Source organism: Ochotona curzoniae, unplaced genomic scaffold, assembly GCF_017591425.1.
Source record: "Ochotona curzoniae isolate NIBS_2020 unplaced genomic scaffold, NIBS_Ocur_1.0 contig_2723, whole genome shotgun sequence".
Lineage (NCBI taxonomy): Eukaryota > Metazoa > Chordata > Mammalia > Lagomorpha > Ochotonidae > Ochotona > Ochotona curzoniae.
In genome coordinates this window covers 26,658,964-26,673,437 of record NW_024465573.1, presented here as the reverse complement: position 1 = coordinate 26,673,437, position 14,474 = coordinate 26,658,964, and the positions used below count along the sequence as shown (strand labels likewise).

At 47.4% G+C, this 14,474-nt stretch overlaps 1 protein-coding gene and 1 long non-coding RNA gene across 4 annotated transcripts in view; one reads left to right on the top strand and one right to left on the bottom strand.

Moving 5' to 3' along the window:
* Window positions 1-802, bottom strand: part of VSTM5 (V-set and transmembrane domain containing 5) — a 28,536-nt gene extending 27,734 nt beyond the window's left edge. The window contains 1 exon segment of the mRNA XM_040977137.1: window positions 553-802. Coding sequence (XP_040833071.1) covers window positions 553-643 — 91 coding nt within the window. The 5' untranslated portion in view covers window positions 644-802.
* A 32-nt stretch (window positions 803-834) lies between these two features.
* LOC121154196 overlaps window positions 835-14,474 on the top strand; it is a 34,815-nt gene continuing 21,175 nt past the window's right edge. For 2 of the 3 annotated variants that reach the window (XR_005883464.1, XR_005883465.1), the window contains exons 1-2: window positions 8,035-8,232; window positions 14,203-14,306. This is a non-coding gene — a long non-coding RNA (uncharacterized LOC121154196). Of the gene's footprint in view, window positions 925-8,034; window positions 8,233-14,202; window positions 14,307-14,474 lie in introns of those variants that run through there. The other variant, XR_005883466.1, reaches the window with a different exon arrangement.

Sequence of the window (14,474 nt, the reverse complement as noted above, 5' to 3'; positions counted from 1 at the left end):
AATGATTACATGAGAAAGTACTCTGGTGTTTATATTGATGGGAGTTGTTGCTTTATGATCAAAGCCAGACGCCCTGAAGCGATGCACGCGGTGAGGACCCTCTCCGGCTGGAGGGATTCAGGCCCATCGCACAGCCCAGAATCCCCTTCTTCCCGAGCAGGCTCTCATGGGTTCATCCTAACGGCCAACCGGGGAGGCCTGCAGAGCCCAGATAACCTGCGGGCGCACGGAAGGGCGGAGGCGTCCCCACGATAGGGGGCGGGCTCGGCGCGCTCTCCGGGGGCTGCAGCCTTTGCTGCAGAGGCGGCGGCGGCTGCAGGCGGGGAGCCGGTTATCTCCCGCGAGTTTCCGTCTCCGATAACCGCCGCCAGGGCTCGCCTGCTGGCGGGCGCCCCGTGGTGGCCCAGGGCGCCGGGGCCAGGGTGTCTCAGCTCCCCGGGCTGTGCGGGGTCTCCGGTGGGGCTCCCCGCGTGCCCCACCACCGGACGAGGTCACCTCCCGCAACCCTGCAACCCCCGTGCGCGCCCAGGTCTCCCTGGTCCCCGTGCTTACTTTGCAGGCTGCGGACGGTGGCCAGGCAGAGGGCGAAGAGTCCCAACGAGAAGCCCCGGGTTTTCCTCCTCCAGCTCGGCAGCAGCTTCATGGGCAAGCCCCGGGCGGCACGGGCCGGGCATGGGCTTCCCGGGCGCAGCCGCAGCCGTGTGCCCGGACCGGACCGTGTGGCTGCCGCACCTCCGCCCGCCGCAGGCACAGCCGCAGCCGCTGCCTGCTCTTCCTCCTCCCGAGGGTCCTGCTGGTTCTCTCAGGGCTAGATGCAGATGAACATCCGCTGGGGCTGCACCGGTTCCCAAGGAGAGAAAGAGAGCGAGAGAGTGCGCGCGAGAAAATGGGTATGGAAAGGAATGGGAGTGCACGCTCGCAGAGGTAAATAATGGCAAATAATGAGCGGCTCCTTCCGTTCACACCCAGTTTGCTGGCCTTGATTGAGAGTCAGCTGGATGCTGAGTGGCGGGAGAAAAGGAAAGTACTAGCCTCGCCCGAGAACACCGAGGGACCGGCAAAATGACTCCACGGGGAAGTGAAGGCTTTTTTTTTTTTTAATTTATTTTTTTTTTATTACATTGCATCATGAGACACAGTTTTACAGGCACTGGGATTCCCCCCTCCCCTCCCCAAAACCCGCTCCCCCCCCCCATGGTGGATTCTTCCATCTTGTTTAGAGCCTTACAATTTTACAATTCAAGTGAAGGCTTTTAGCAAAGTGAAATGACAGGAGAGGACGACTGGGGCCTGAGGCTGCTGCGGGGTGGAGCCATCCATTGGCCGGTATAACTCATCACCCATCTAGCCATCCATCCAGGACAGGTTCAGAGTGCCGATTTCATTCAGAGTCTGGGACTGTGATAGCCACTTGGAGAACAAGGCACTTTGTTAAGCACTTTGCAAGACAGAGGTAGGACCTCTTTGGGAGTTCCTGCAGGGAGCGGGGCTGCACAGTGTGGCTGTTGCTGTAACAAGGGGGCTCAGGATACTGTGGGACACAGAGCAAGACCAACCCACTCCCGGGAGGGGTGGGAGTGAGGGATCACTGTTAGTTCAAGATCTTCACGAAATCCTCTCCTACTTTTTAAAACAATATTTATTTTTATTGGAAAGGCAGATACACGGAGAGGAGGAGAGACCGAGAGGAAAAGCTTCCACCCAGTGGTTCACTCTCCAAGTGGCTGCAACGGCAGCCATTCCGAAGCCAGGAGCCAGAAGTGTCTTCTAGATCTCCCACAGTGGTGTAGGGTCCCAAAGTTTTGGGCTGTCCTCTCCTGCTTTCCCAGGTCACAGGCAGGGAGCTGGATGGGAAGCAGGACCCGTGGAATTAGAACCGGCATCCATATGGGATCCCAGCGCGTTCAAGGTGAGGACTTTAACTGCTATGCTATCGTCCCGGGCCCTTCTCCCACTTTTTCAAGGTTAGATTGTGTAGCCACTCAGGAAGCTGAAGGGTAGCAGTGTGGCCCAGGGCTGACCAGTCACGTTTCTGGAAGAGTTTTTGTGTTTCTGATCAAGATGCCCTTCAACTTCTCTTCCCACTGTGAAAATAATTCGCCTTGTTTAGGTCTGTGGCACTTTCTTGCGTCCATGGAGTCATGGGCAGGACACATGGTGTCAGGCTAAGTTAGAGGGTGGCACTGGAGATTGAAGGCCTTGGTTATGCTGGACTCTGCTGCTTCCTAAGCGTGACTCCTTGGCAGGTCCCACTGTCACCAGAAAGGACATGGTGGTCACTGCTGAGTGCCCTGGTGTTGGCTTCTTGTGTGCTCAGGTGGGCCAATCAAAGTGTGATAGTTAAATGGTTAATGGGGAGTTAAGGTCAGATCCCTGTTGGAGTGAAAGGAGGAGTCTATTTTTTTTTGGCTTGTTTTTTTTTTTTTTACATCTTCTTCTTATTATTATAATTTTATGATACAGTTTCATAGGCTCCTGGTATTTCCCTTATCCCAGCCCCAATTCCCTCCTCCCTCCACCGCCTAGTTCCTCTAAATCATTACTAAAGTATAGTTCTTCATACACAGTCATATGTCCATCATTGAGGGCATGGACAATGGCAGAGAGTCCAGCATCCTATTGTCAAGATATAGTAAACAGTTCCATTGTAAATTCTATCTTTGTCTGGAAGTAGCAATGCATACTGCATTGTATCCTCACATCTGGATATGTTAGTCTCCATTTCACAGTTACTGTACATCCCCTCAAATGAAAAGTCATAATACAAAATCAACAACAGTAAGAAAAATAGAAATTTACAATGCCATGAAGTTAAATAACATGTTACTAGGTACAACAGTCTCTGTTACATAGCTACTATACATCCGCTTAAATGAAGAGTCACAAAACAAAATCAAGCACAGGAAGAAAAAAGAAATTAACAATACAGGCCCCGGCGCGGTGGCGCAAGTGGTTAAGGTCCTCGCCTTGCATGCCCGGGATCCCATATGGGCGCCGGTTCTAATCCCAGCAGCCCCGCTTCCCATCCAGCCCAAAGCTTTGGGTCCCTGCACCAGAGTGGGAGACCAGGAAGAGGCTCCTGGCTCCGGCTCCGGATCGGCATGGCATCGACTGTTGCGCTCACTTGGGGAGTGAATCATCGGACGGAAGATCTTCCTCTCTGTCTCTCCTCTCTGTATATCCGCCTTTCCAATAAAAATAAAAAATAAATCTTAAAAAAAAATTAACAATACCAAGAAGTTGAGTAACATACTACTAAATGACTAACGTGTAGCTGAAGAAATGAAAATCAAGAACCTTCTTGAAGAAAATGATGCTACTGTGTGATCTATGAGTCATTAAATAATTTAATTAGAAGAAAGTGTTTTGAAGAGATGAAACTAACTGAGAACATCAAAACCCATGTGATGTAATTTCTGCTGATCTTTGTTGGTGAAATATATCTCTTCTAGACAACAAATAGATGAGTTTTGTTTTTTAATGCAGTCTACTAATCTATGACATTTGATTGAGCTTAAGCCATTTACATTCAGGGTTAATATGTACGGGTGGCACTTTGGTCCTGTCATTTTAGGAACGGGTTGTTCATTGGTTTAGACTTCTGTTGTCATTTTACTGGGATGTTCTTCCCATTTGCCTTTGGTTTTGTTTGGTGCTATTCCTCTTCTCTGTCAAGAGAACATCTTGAAGTATCATTTGTAGGGCAGGTTTGGAAGAGGCAAATTCTTTTAGCTTTTCTTTACTGTGGAAGAATTTTATTTCATTTTCGAAGACAAAAGAAAACTTTGCTGGATATGTTATCCTAGGCCGACAATTTTTTCTTTTAGAATCTGGAATATGTCACTCCATTCTCTTCTTGACTGTAGAGTTTCCTGTGAGTTTAATCGGCATTCCTTTCTATGTCAATTGATTTTTTTCATGTGCACATTTAAGGTTCTTTTCCTTAGGTTCAATTGAAGAGAACTTGATGATCATATGTCTTGGTGAAGATTGCTTTTGGTCAAGCCTGTTGGGGAGTTCTGTGCCCCTCCTGGATGTAGTTTCCCAATTCTTTCTCTAGATTAGGGAAATTTTCCTTTATTATTTCCTTAAATACATTTGCAAACTCAGCTTCTCTTTCTGTACCTTCTGGGACTCCCATAACTTATATTTGGCTTCTTAATAGTGTCTTTCAATTCTTGAATATTTTTTTTGGCCTGATCCAGCTCTGCGTCCAGCTTTTTGTTTGCTTCCCCCTGGTGACAGGAGATATCTGCCAATTCTGAGATTCTTTCCTCTGCTTGCTTCATTCTATTTTGGAGACTCTCCACTGTACTTGTAATTTGCTCTACTATGTTCTTAATTTCTGATATGCCAGCCTTGATTTGCTTCATTGCTTCCTTAAATTCTTTGAACTCTTGTATGTGCTTCTCATTGTTGATCAGAAACTTTCTAATGACTTTTCTGAATTCCGTGTCCCCCATTTTCTCGATGTCTTCCTTAGTTAACTCTGAGGTTGGCAAAGGGTTTTGCTCTTTTGCAGGGGAGTTTTCAGTAATTTTCATTGTGCCTTTGCCTCTTCTTTTGCTCTTGGTCATTGTACTTCTGGTTAGTAGAACCTTCTTCTTGGGGGCAGGTTTCTAAGCTGTGTCACCCACAGGTCTACAGTTCCATATTACTTATTGCAGTTGGTACACAACTCTTTGCTTGCAGCTAATTGTGCCACTCCCTCCAGCTAGTTCTAGGTCTGGGTTCTTATGTCAGATTTCCACCAAGAACTCCGTAGCCCCAACTTCTGGCTCACCAATCTCCACCTCCTGTGATACCATGCTGAGGCTGCACTGTTGTCTGTGCAACCTTTCTCCCACTTTTGGTTGGAGCAGGTCCCAGGATTAGAGAGACACTAGGTGTCCTATATAGTTAGGTTGTTGGTGGCACTTATCTTGTTGGAACCTGTTGGATGATAGGTCTGGGTGCCACACGGACCTATTTTGACCCGTATGATGCCACAGTTGGTATTATTTTTCTGCAGGACCAGTGCAATCCATGCTCAGTGAGTTCTCGTGAGCTCAGCACATGCACAGTTCACTATTGTCCCATGCAGTCCTAAAGCATTTGCCACAGTGTACAAAATGGCGCCAGACATGCCCCTACTAGAGTTCTTGATCTGCTGGCCATCAGACCTGTAGAATGCCACGTTGTTGCATTTCACTGAATCAGAAATGAGTTCACTCCCAGGCACCCCTCTGCTGTTGTTCTGTCCTTTCCTATTTCCTGAAATGTGCCCTCTCTGCTTCATCTTGATCAAATGTTTCTCTGTCCGTTTAAATGTGTCCATATCCTATTCCACCATCTTGATTCCAGGAGTCTCTTTGAAAGTGTGCAAGATGGCCTCTATTCAGAAACTTCCTTTAGAAGGACAACACACCAGACCCATGGAAGCTAGTTTCTAGTCTTTACCATGAGAAAAGCAAGGAGGCAAGGCTCCCTCCCTTCTGGATTTTTAGCATAAAATCTGGAAAGCAGTAAGCTCCCTGTGGGTGGCTTTTTGGTTTGAGCTAGCCAGCCGGGATTACAATGCTGACCCTTTGAGTTTATGTCTCTACCCTTGATTGTTAGCTGCTCTTCTGTGTTGTTTTGTTTTGTTTTCCCAAAATGCTCCCCTTCAATCAGATGCTATGACCTTCCTTTCTTGGTGTTCCTCCTCCTGACTGCTGTGACAGGAGCCTTCTGTCTTTATTGTGTCTTGCTTGGCTCCCTGGTTTATTCACATGGGATTTCTTTGATGTGAGATGAGAACCAAGGTAGTTCCCCATTGTGCCATTTTCTCCATAACATATGCAGCCAAAATAGGCTGTCAAGAGATGGGTAGTTCAGAGTCCTCCCTGGGAACTATAAGTGCCACTTCTTGGATTGCTGCAGTCCTGGAGGAACTTGAGGATAAGGGGCTGGCAAAGTAACATAGCAGTCTAATCCTCCACCTGCAGCACTGCCATCCCACAGAGGTGCCAGCTGGAGTCCCAGCCACTCCACTTCCTTACTTACTCCAGTTCCTTACTTAAGGCCTTGGGAAGCAGCAGGGGATAGATAAGCCCTTGGGCGTCTTCACTCATTGGGTGAAGCTCCTGGCTTCAGATCAGCTCAGCTTTGGCCATTGTGGCCATTTAGGGAGTAAAGCGGTAGATGGACAGTCTCTCTGTCTCTGCTTCTCTCTGTGTATAATCTATCTTTCAAATAAAAATAAAATTAAAAAAAGGAAAAAGGAAAAGTAAAGCCAAGATGAGATCAGCTGAGCTGGGGACGTGGGAGAGACAGAGCCCTGGGGACGTAGCTTATGCTCTGGGATCACACAGCAGATTCTGCCAGTTGTGGGTGGGCAGAAAAATGCCTCCCTTTACCTGTGACATCAAATGGATGCTGGCTAAAGGATGTAAGTTACAGTTGGAAAGGAGGGAGAAGTTCCAGTGATCTATTGAACAGCATGTACAGTTAATAAGAGATCTTTTATTGTTCACAAACACTGGGGCCAGCATTGCGGTACAGTGAGTTAAGTCTGCGATACTCCCAGTCAAGGCAATGCTTTGGTTTGAGTCAGCTACTCTGCTTGTGATCCAGCTTCCTGCCAATGTGCCTGAGAAGGCCATGGATGATGACTCAAGTGTACAGGCTCCTGCCACCCACAGGGAAGAACAGGTAGGGTTCTGGGCCTCTGGCTTCCGTCTGACCTCACACTGCTGATGCAGTCATTTGGGGAGTGAACCAGCAAATGAAAGATTCTCTCTCCCTTTCCCTCTGTTGCTTCTCCTGTTTGTCACTGTACCATTTAAATAAAAATAAAAATGATTTTTTAAAAACTGCTAAGAGTGGATGTTAAATGCTCTTACTACAAAATGGCAACTATGAGTGTATATTTTAGGTAGCCAAATTTAACCATTCCACAGCGTATTGCATTATTAATGTTTGTAGTTTTTCTTTTACCTTGAAAGAAGTAAGTGAATCTGGAAAGAAAATCTCACAGAAATAGTCCTTAACCCAGTAACTATTCTGGTGGAAGTTTATGAATGAAATCAAAATCACATGAAGAGAAGGTGACACTGACTTTTTCAGACTTGTAGATGTCCCAAGTAGCCTTGACATTTTTTGTTTTCTGTGTTCCTGATAAAGGCTTCAGGAATCACTTGCATCCATTTGTTTATTCAGTAAACATCAAATCTACCCACACTGGGCAGTGTGGAAGGCACTGCAGCTCCAAAGGTGACCGCTTTCCTGAAGAAACTCACTGACTGGTGGAGCCAGAACGGGCCAGGGAGAGAAGGGTCTCCAGGCACGCAGGCTCTTCCTGCTGACGTCACCAGGAGAGGGAACTGGCTGCTGGTTCACCTGGAGACTGGCACTGTGCACATGTAGGTGCTTAAAGACGTGTGAACGATCCAGGCAAGCTCAAGGCAGAGCTGTAGATTAGAGAGAAGGGGACAACTCCATCTGAATGCAGAACGCTGATGACTGGAGGCTGGGAGAGATAACAAGGAAATTGGATTTTTTAAAAAAAAAATTAGGGGAAGCTAGATGTGGCTTATTCATTGTGACAGACTCATAGGAAGTGTCAATAATGGGCAAGTGGGGTGAAGGGTGTATGAAACTTTGCATTGTAAACTATTCTGAAATATAATGTTTAAAAAATAATCTCATGAGATAAAGGTTGTTTCATTCATTGGTTCCACAAATATTTATTAAGTGCCTGTAGAATCCCAGGAATGGCATTATGGAGGCTGAGTCAAAGGGGGAGGAATGGGGTGGGGCGCCTGCAGCAGAAGACTGGGGCTTGGGCTGCCCTGGGCTGTGCTCAGAGGCCTCAGGGTGCTACCCTTCTGCTGCAGGGAGCTAGCTCAGGAATCACTCAGCATCAAGGGTCGGCTGCTCCTTTGCCTTGTTGGCATACATGGCAGCTTTAAGGCATTCTGGTTACATTTCTCACCTATCAGTGGCTCTGGAAAAGAAAACAACAACCACCACCCCATAGCCACCAGTGTTAATTTTCTCAAAGCCTTAGGAATCGTGCTTCATTTCCACATGAAGCAAGCAGCCTGTGTTGTTGTGACCTGGCATTGTGACAACTGTACATGCCCAGGTGTTTCATTTCTGAGCGCAATCTTGGTTTTTGCTATGCTCTTCCGTGGCTCTGTTGTCCTGTAGGCACACTTGAATTGGTGAGCCGAGTATCTTGGAATACTGCGAACTGATTACTACATTCAGGTGGTCTGTGAATCCTTGCTTCTTCGCCTCTTAAGAATAGGCATGTTTGTCATGGGATTGTTTTTAACGTGACAGGCAGGTGGCTGGAGTGGGAGGGGATGGGGTTGAATGCTACAACGTGGAAGATACACACTCAGTATGGACGTTAATATAAACATTTGCTGATCCTTTGAGCTGGGCTTTCACGGTGCCATTTAGGGCTCTCAGACTCCCTCCGCTGAGCTGGCTTGCACTCCTGGCTTCTCGCTAGGGTCACACAGAGGACAGATCTAGAATGGAGAAGATCTATAATGGATGGGCTGTTGAGGTTTTGGATTCTGGTGGTCCAACGTGCCTGTACCATGCCATCTGTGTTAATGTCTGTGAACAGATGTTGTGGTGATTGAGTTTTAGTTTCGCTGTTTGTCTACATTTCTGTCAAGGGGACATTCCAATGCTTATTCTCTTTGCTGTGTCTAGAGAAAATGGGGATACTGGCAAGAATTCTGGATTTGGAATCAGACAGACCTTTCGTCTCCCAGGGTGAGCCTTAGCTGGAAGCTGAAGAGGAGCTGGGATTGGATCTCATGCATTGTGACATGGGAATGTCTAGTCTACCAAATGCCTACTGCCTCTTCTTGCTTATCCTGTAGCAGCTGTGTTGGAAGTACTCTGTGGAACCACGAAGGTGCAATGCCAAAGTCTCAAGTGAATTTTTGCCTTAGCTGTGCCATTACAAATGCTAGCTTTTTCAACATAAACCCAAAAGCCAGATGCAACAAGTCACTCAAGGAGGTCTTTATTTCAGCAGGGGGAGTAGCCCACGGGGTGGGGAGAAAGTGGGAGCAGAGAGACAGAACAGAAAAAGACAGAGAGCATGAGAAGAGAGAGAGAACAAAGGGAAGAGGCACCTTTATAGCCTAGAGGTGGGTGTGGGGAGTATTGGGTCAGGGATTGGCAGATGTGGCTATAGGTGGACACCAGGAGTAAATGCCTCAGGAGACTGATGGAATGCATAGTTTAAACCTGAAGGTCACTAAACTTAGGCAGGTGGTCCTTAAAAGGGCTGAGACCAAGGAGATTTACGGTAGTTCTGGGTAAACAGGTATTCAAGGGGACCGAGACCTAGGGAGTTTAAGGTAGTTCTGAATATGACTTTCAAGGTGGCCCCAAGTCAGAATGGTGGGGTCAGTCTCAGGGTCCCTTCTCACAACAAGAATGATCAACTATCCTGGACCCTACTTTTTTTTTTTTTTTTAATTTGTAAAAGTGAAGCATTTGGAATTAGTCTGTGAGGAGATAATGTGCTTAAACTCAGATTATGGTGTGCAGGAGCTTTTCAGTGAAACATAATAAAACTAGGATAAAACTTGCAAAAACAGATTTTGCTGAATTAGCTGGCACATGGCATCCTAAGGACCTGGAAGAGCTGGGGACATTGTGGTGCTCAAGTTTGAGTTCAATAAATCAAAAAATGTATACAGGCAGGGTGCTATGATGGAGAACTACCCAAGCAAACAGGCTGGAGGAAAGCCAGCGATCATATGCGCCTTTGTACTCTGTCAGAAGGAAGGTGGCCCACATCCCGTATGAAAATCTCCGAGCCTGGGAACCATGCCTGAAAAGGGCGGTGTGAGAAAGGCAGTTTCTTCCACAAGCAGGAGTACTTTATCACTCTACTGTTTACAGCTGTCACCACAGGGTGGTGATAAAAACCTCCAGGGTGGGTCTATCTATGCCTGATTTTTAATTCCCTTTAGACACAGCACCTCTTCATTGTCTTCATGCTCCCCGCCCTTCATTTTCAAGAACTGAAATATTTGGGTGCCTGTGGCTGATTCTGTTTGGTTTCTGTATTTACTTGAACAGTTGAGTTACACAGAGAGGAGTTGGAGGTGGAGGAGAACTTTTTTTTTCTTAATTATTTGAAGAGACCTGCACTGCACAGTGGCATGATGGTACAGCAGGCCAATCCTCTGCCCTGTGGCACTGGCAGTTCTTTTTTTTTTTTTTTAAAGATTTATTTTTATTATTTTTTCATTGGAAAGGCAGATATACAGAGAGGAGAGACAGAGAGGAAGATCTTCCGTCCGATGATTCACTCCCCAAGTGAGCGCAACGGGCCGATACTATGCCGATCCGAAGCCAGGAGCCTCTTCCGGGTCTCCCACGTGGGTGCAGGTTCCCAAAGCTTTGGGCTGTCCTCGACTGCCTTCCCAGGCCACAGGCAGGGAGCTGGAAGGGAAGCGGGGCTGCCGGGATTAGAACCGGTGCCCATACGGGATCCCGGGCGTGCTAGGCGAGGACCTTAACCACTTGCGCCACCGCGCCGGGCCCACTGGCAGTTCTTAATTGGTTCATTTCCCATCCAGCTCCCTTCCTGTGGCTTGGGAAAGCAATAGAGAATGGTTCAAAGCCATGGGATCCTGCACCCAAGGGGAAGACCCAGAAGAAGACCGTGGCTCTTGGCTTTGGAGCAACTCGGCTCTAGCTATTATGGCCACTTGGGGAGTGAACTAGCATAGGGAAGATCTTTCTCTGTCTGTAACTTTGCTTTTTAAATGAAAGAAATACATTTTTATAAAAGATTATCTGAAGGACAGAGTTACAGAGAAAAGAGGAAAGAGGAAGAGGAGAAAATGTAAGAGAGAGAGAGAGAGCAAAATACTTCACCTCTTCTTCACCTCTCCGAACTTCAGTTACAGGATAAGAGGTACTTCCAAAAGCTCCTGGGAAGTAGAATGACGTGTCTGTATTCAACATGTTTTGAAGTGCACACACTTGAGTCTCTCACAGGGTTGTCGTGCAAATGAAGGTAGATTACTCACGATGGAAATCCAGTGCTAGTTTCCAGTGATTTTGCTGTAATAACCTATTTCCTGCTAAATCAGTTCATCGACGTCCTGAGAAAAGTATCACATCATTGCATCCATTCAGCAGGTGAGATGACAGAGTCGCAGCATTAGTGAGCGTCGGGCTTCACTGAGTCTCTTCATGGCATATTGCTCTATTTTTTTTTATTTATTTAATATATGAAGTACCTATCACATAGTCTCACAATAACTATTGCTTTCCTTCTTCCTTGGGTGCAATCTCAGAATGCGATGTCTAACGTTTCACTATTTCCCTACAATTTAAGGACCAGAGGTAGGAGGTTGCAACCAGTAAGAGTCGATAGAATTTTGTAGGCTGTGGTTTGGTGCATTATTTTCATCATCTTGCTTTTTCAGTTTCTTTGTGTTGAAAGTGATTACAGGCACTTGGAAGCACGCGCTGGTCAAACGTTTGCTCCTACTCAGGTCCTGGAAATAAGCACTTTATTAGGATTTAAGGGCCTGGCTGAGAGTGTGCAGGTTAGCGGTTGTACACAACTCATAAGCAATTGCAGGGAACCGATAGGCGTCAAAGGACCCAGCACAGAGCAGGTGCCAATCTCAGGGATGGGCCAGGCATTTTCTGACTTGTCCCGTAAAGCACTCCACTAAACATAACTGTATGGGAATGATCTGAGCACTGCAGGCTATGAACTCTGTTTATAGCCTGTTATCTGGGTGACCAATCAGGGAGAGGCCCACAAATCTGGGGAGAGGCAGGAATGAGGGGTTGAGACTGATATTGTTCACACAGCACCACTCTGCTCTGGCAGGACGCAATGGTGGCAGGGACAAGGCAGGTGAGTCAGACATCGACCCTGCTCCCGGTCTTGGAGAAAAAAATCTAAGCTGTGCTTGGGTGTTCTGTGAAGCCTGCTGAGGGAACTGGGAAGGGAGTCCCACGTCCAGCCCTCAGGTGGCTCCCAGCTGCAGCACGGAGGCTCCGCAGCTACCAGATCAGAGTTGCTGTGATAGAATACTGTGTGAATAGAATACTGTGCTACTCCTTTGTTGCAATTTTTTTTTTTTTTTTTTTTGGAGCAAGGGGCCCCTACATGCTACTTTGTACAGAGCCCGTGAGTATCCCTAACAGGTTGCTGCTAGCGTTCCTTATTTTTCTTCCAGGACATCTCCTTTTTCTGCTCTACCTCGGCTAAAAATGCCGACTTCCCTCGCTGTTCTCAGGGCTTAAAGCCTTAAGGCAGCTGTCCCTCGTGCCTCTCCCTAGCCCTCCTGCCTAAATGGGTCAACACCCGAGGCTGATTCTCGTCAACAGCTCCTTTCATGTCAGCACTTCCAGCATCATGCACCCATAGGTATGCCAGAATGCTGTTGTCTTTGGTCTGATCTCTGCCTACCTTGCTGTTTGTGTGCTGCAGGGACCTGTCCAATCAGCATAACCTAGGAGCTGGCTAGAGAGGCAAGTCCTTGGGCCGCGTCCAACATCTGTTTAGACAAAATATTTGCCTGTTACCGGCAAAGCTTGATATAGACATAAATAGCCGGAGTCCGTTGTAGACAGAGAATATTTATGTGTAAAGTGACCAGATGAACACAGAAAGAAGAGGGAAGGGAACCGCACTTCCTGGAAGGGGGGCAGGAGATAGAGTGTCTCTTGGAGAGAGAGAGAGAGAGAGAGAGAGGAGAGAGGGGAGAGAGGGGAGAGAGGGGAGGGGAGAGAGAGGGAAGAGGAGAGAGGGGAGAGAGAGAGAGAGGAGAGAGGGGAGAGAGGGGGGAGAGAGGGGAGAGAGAGGGGAGAAAGAGAGAGAGAAGAGAGAGGGGAGAGAGAGGGGAAGAGAGAGAAAACAATGAGGTTTCCAGAAGAATCTGGTCTTTTAAGCATTTGCTGACTCCTGCTTGTCTATGCAGGAACCTGCGGGGAAAATTTTCAGTGTTGGTGGTCTTTCAATCAATTAGGAAATAGCTGGGCAGTTGAAGATGTGGTTTCCTGGGAAACATTTTAGTAGGCTTGGACTGTCTCAATTCCTTTTTCACTTTATTTGTGTATCTTTAAATGTTTGCTTATTATTTGAGACAGAGAGAGAGAGAGAGAGAGAGAGAGAGAGAGAGAGAGCAACAGAGAGGAGGAAGCATGGAGAGAAAGAGGAGTTTCCATCTGGATCTCACACAAGATTGCAGAGTCCCAAAGCTTTGGGCCATCCTCTATTGCAAAGGAGCTTCCTCTGGGTCTCCCACGCAGGTGCAGGGTCCCAGGGCTTTGGGCCGTCCTCGACTGCTTTCCCAGGCCACAAGCAGGGAGCTGGATGGGAAGTGGAGCTGCCGGGATTAGAACCAGCACCCATATGGGATCCCAACACATGCAAGGCAAGGACTTTAACCACTACACTATTGCACCGGGCCCATGTTCAATTAAAAAAAAGGGAGATTTATTTCTTTATTTATTGAAAGTCAGATTTACAAAGAGAACAAGAGACAGAGGTAAAGCTCTTCCATCGCTGGTTCATTCCTGGCCACAATGGATGGAGCTGAGCTGATCCTAAGGCAGAAGCCAGGAGCTTTTCCAGATCTTCCACACCAGCAAAGGGTTCCAAGTTTTGAGCCATTCTCCGCTGTCTTCCCAGGCCACACACAGGGAGCTGGAAGGGAAGTGGAGCAGCGGGGATATGAACCAGCACCCATATGGGATCCCGGAACATGCAAGGAGAGGACTGTAGCCACTAGGCTACTGTGCCAGGTCCTAAAATCCATTCTTCTCTTTCCTTTTTTTTTTTTTTTCAAGATTTATATGAAATTTTTTATTGGAAAGTCAGATATACAGAGAGGAGGAGAGACAGAGAGATATATCTTCCGTCTGATGAGTCACTCTGCAAATGGCTGCAATGGCTGGAGCTGTGGCTATCTGAAAGCAGGAGCCAGGAGCTCTTCCGGGTTAACCACGCGGGTGCAGAGTCCCAAGGCTTTGGGTCGTCCTCAACTGCTTTCCCAGGCCACAAGCAGGGAACTGGATGGGAAGAGGGGCTGTCGGGATTAGAATTGGCACCTGTATGGGATCCTGGTGCGTGCAAGGCGAGGACTTTAGCCACTGGGCTATTGCTCTGGGCCCCCTTCCTGGTACTTTGTATGAATCTACCCAAGCCCATTTTCTTGATACTGACAGGTCACATTGGCTCTCTGAGTACATGTCCGCTGTGTAAGATCGACAGGACTGGATTCACAGCAGAGAGAAGAGAGTGACCCCTTTCCCTATTTGGAACAACATACGTAAGTCACATTTCCATTTATGGTCTGTTTGGCTTCTTGTAGATAGAACCCAGGAAGGTGGTTTTTAATTAGGTGTGTGGAGCCTGACTGCTCTGTCCCTCTCCTTCCCCCCATCTCTCTCCTTGCCCCTCCTGCTTTGCTCCTTCCTGACCCATGAGCTCTCAGGTT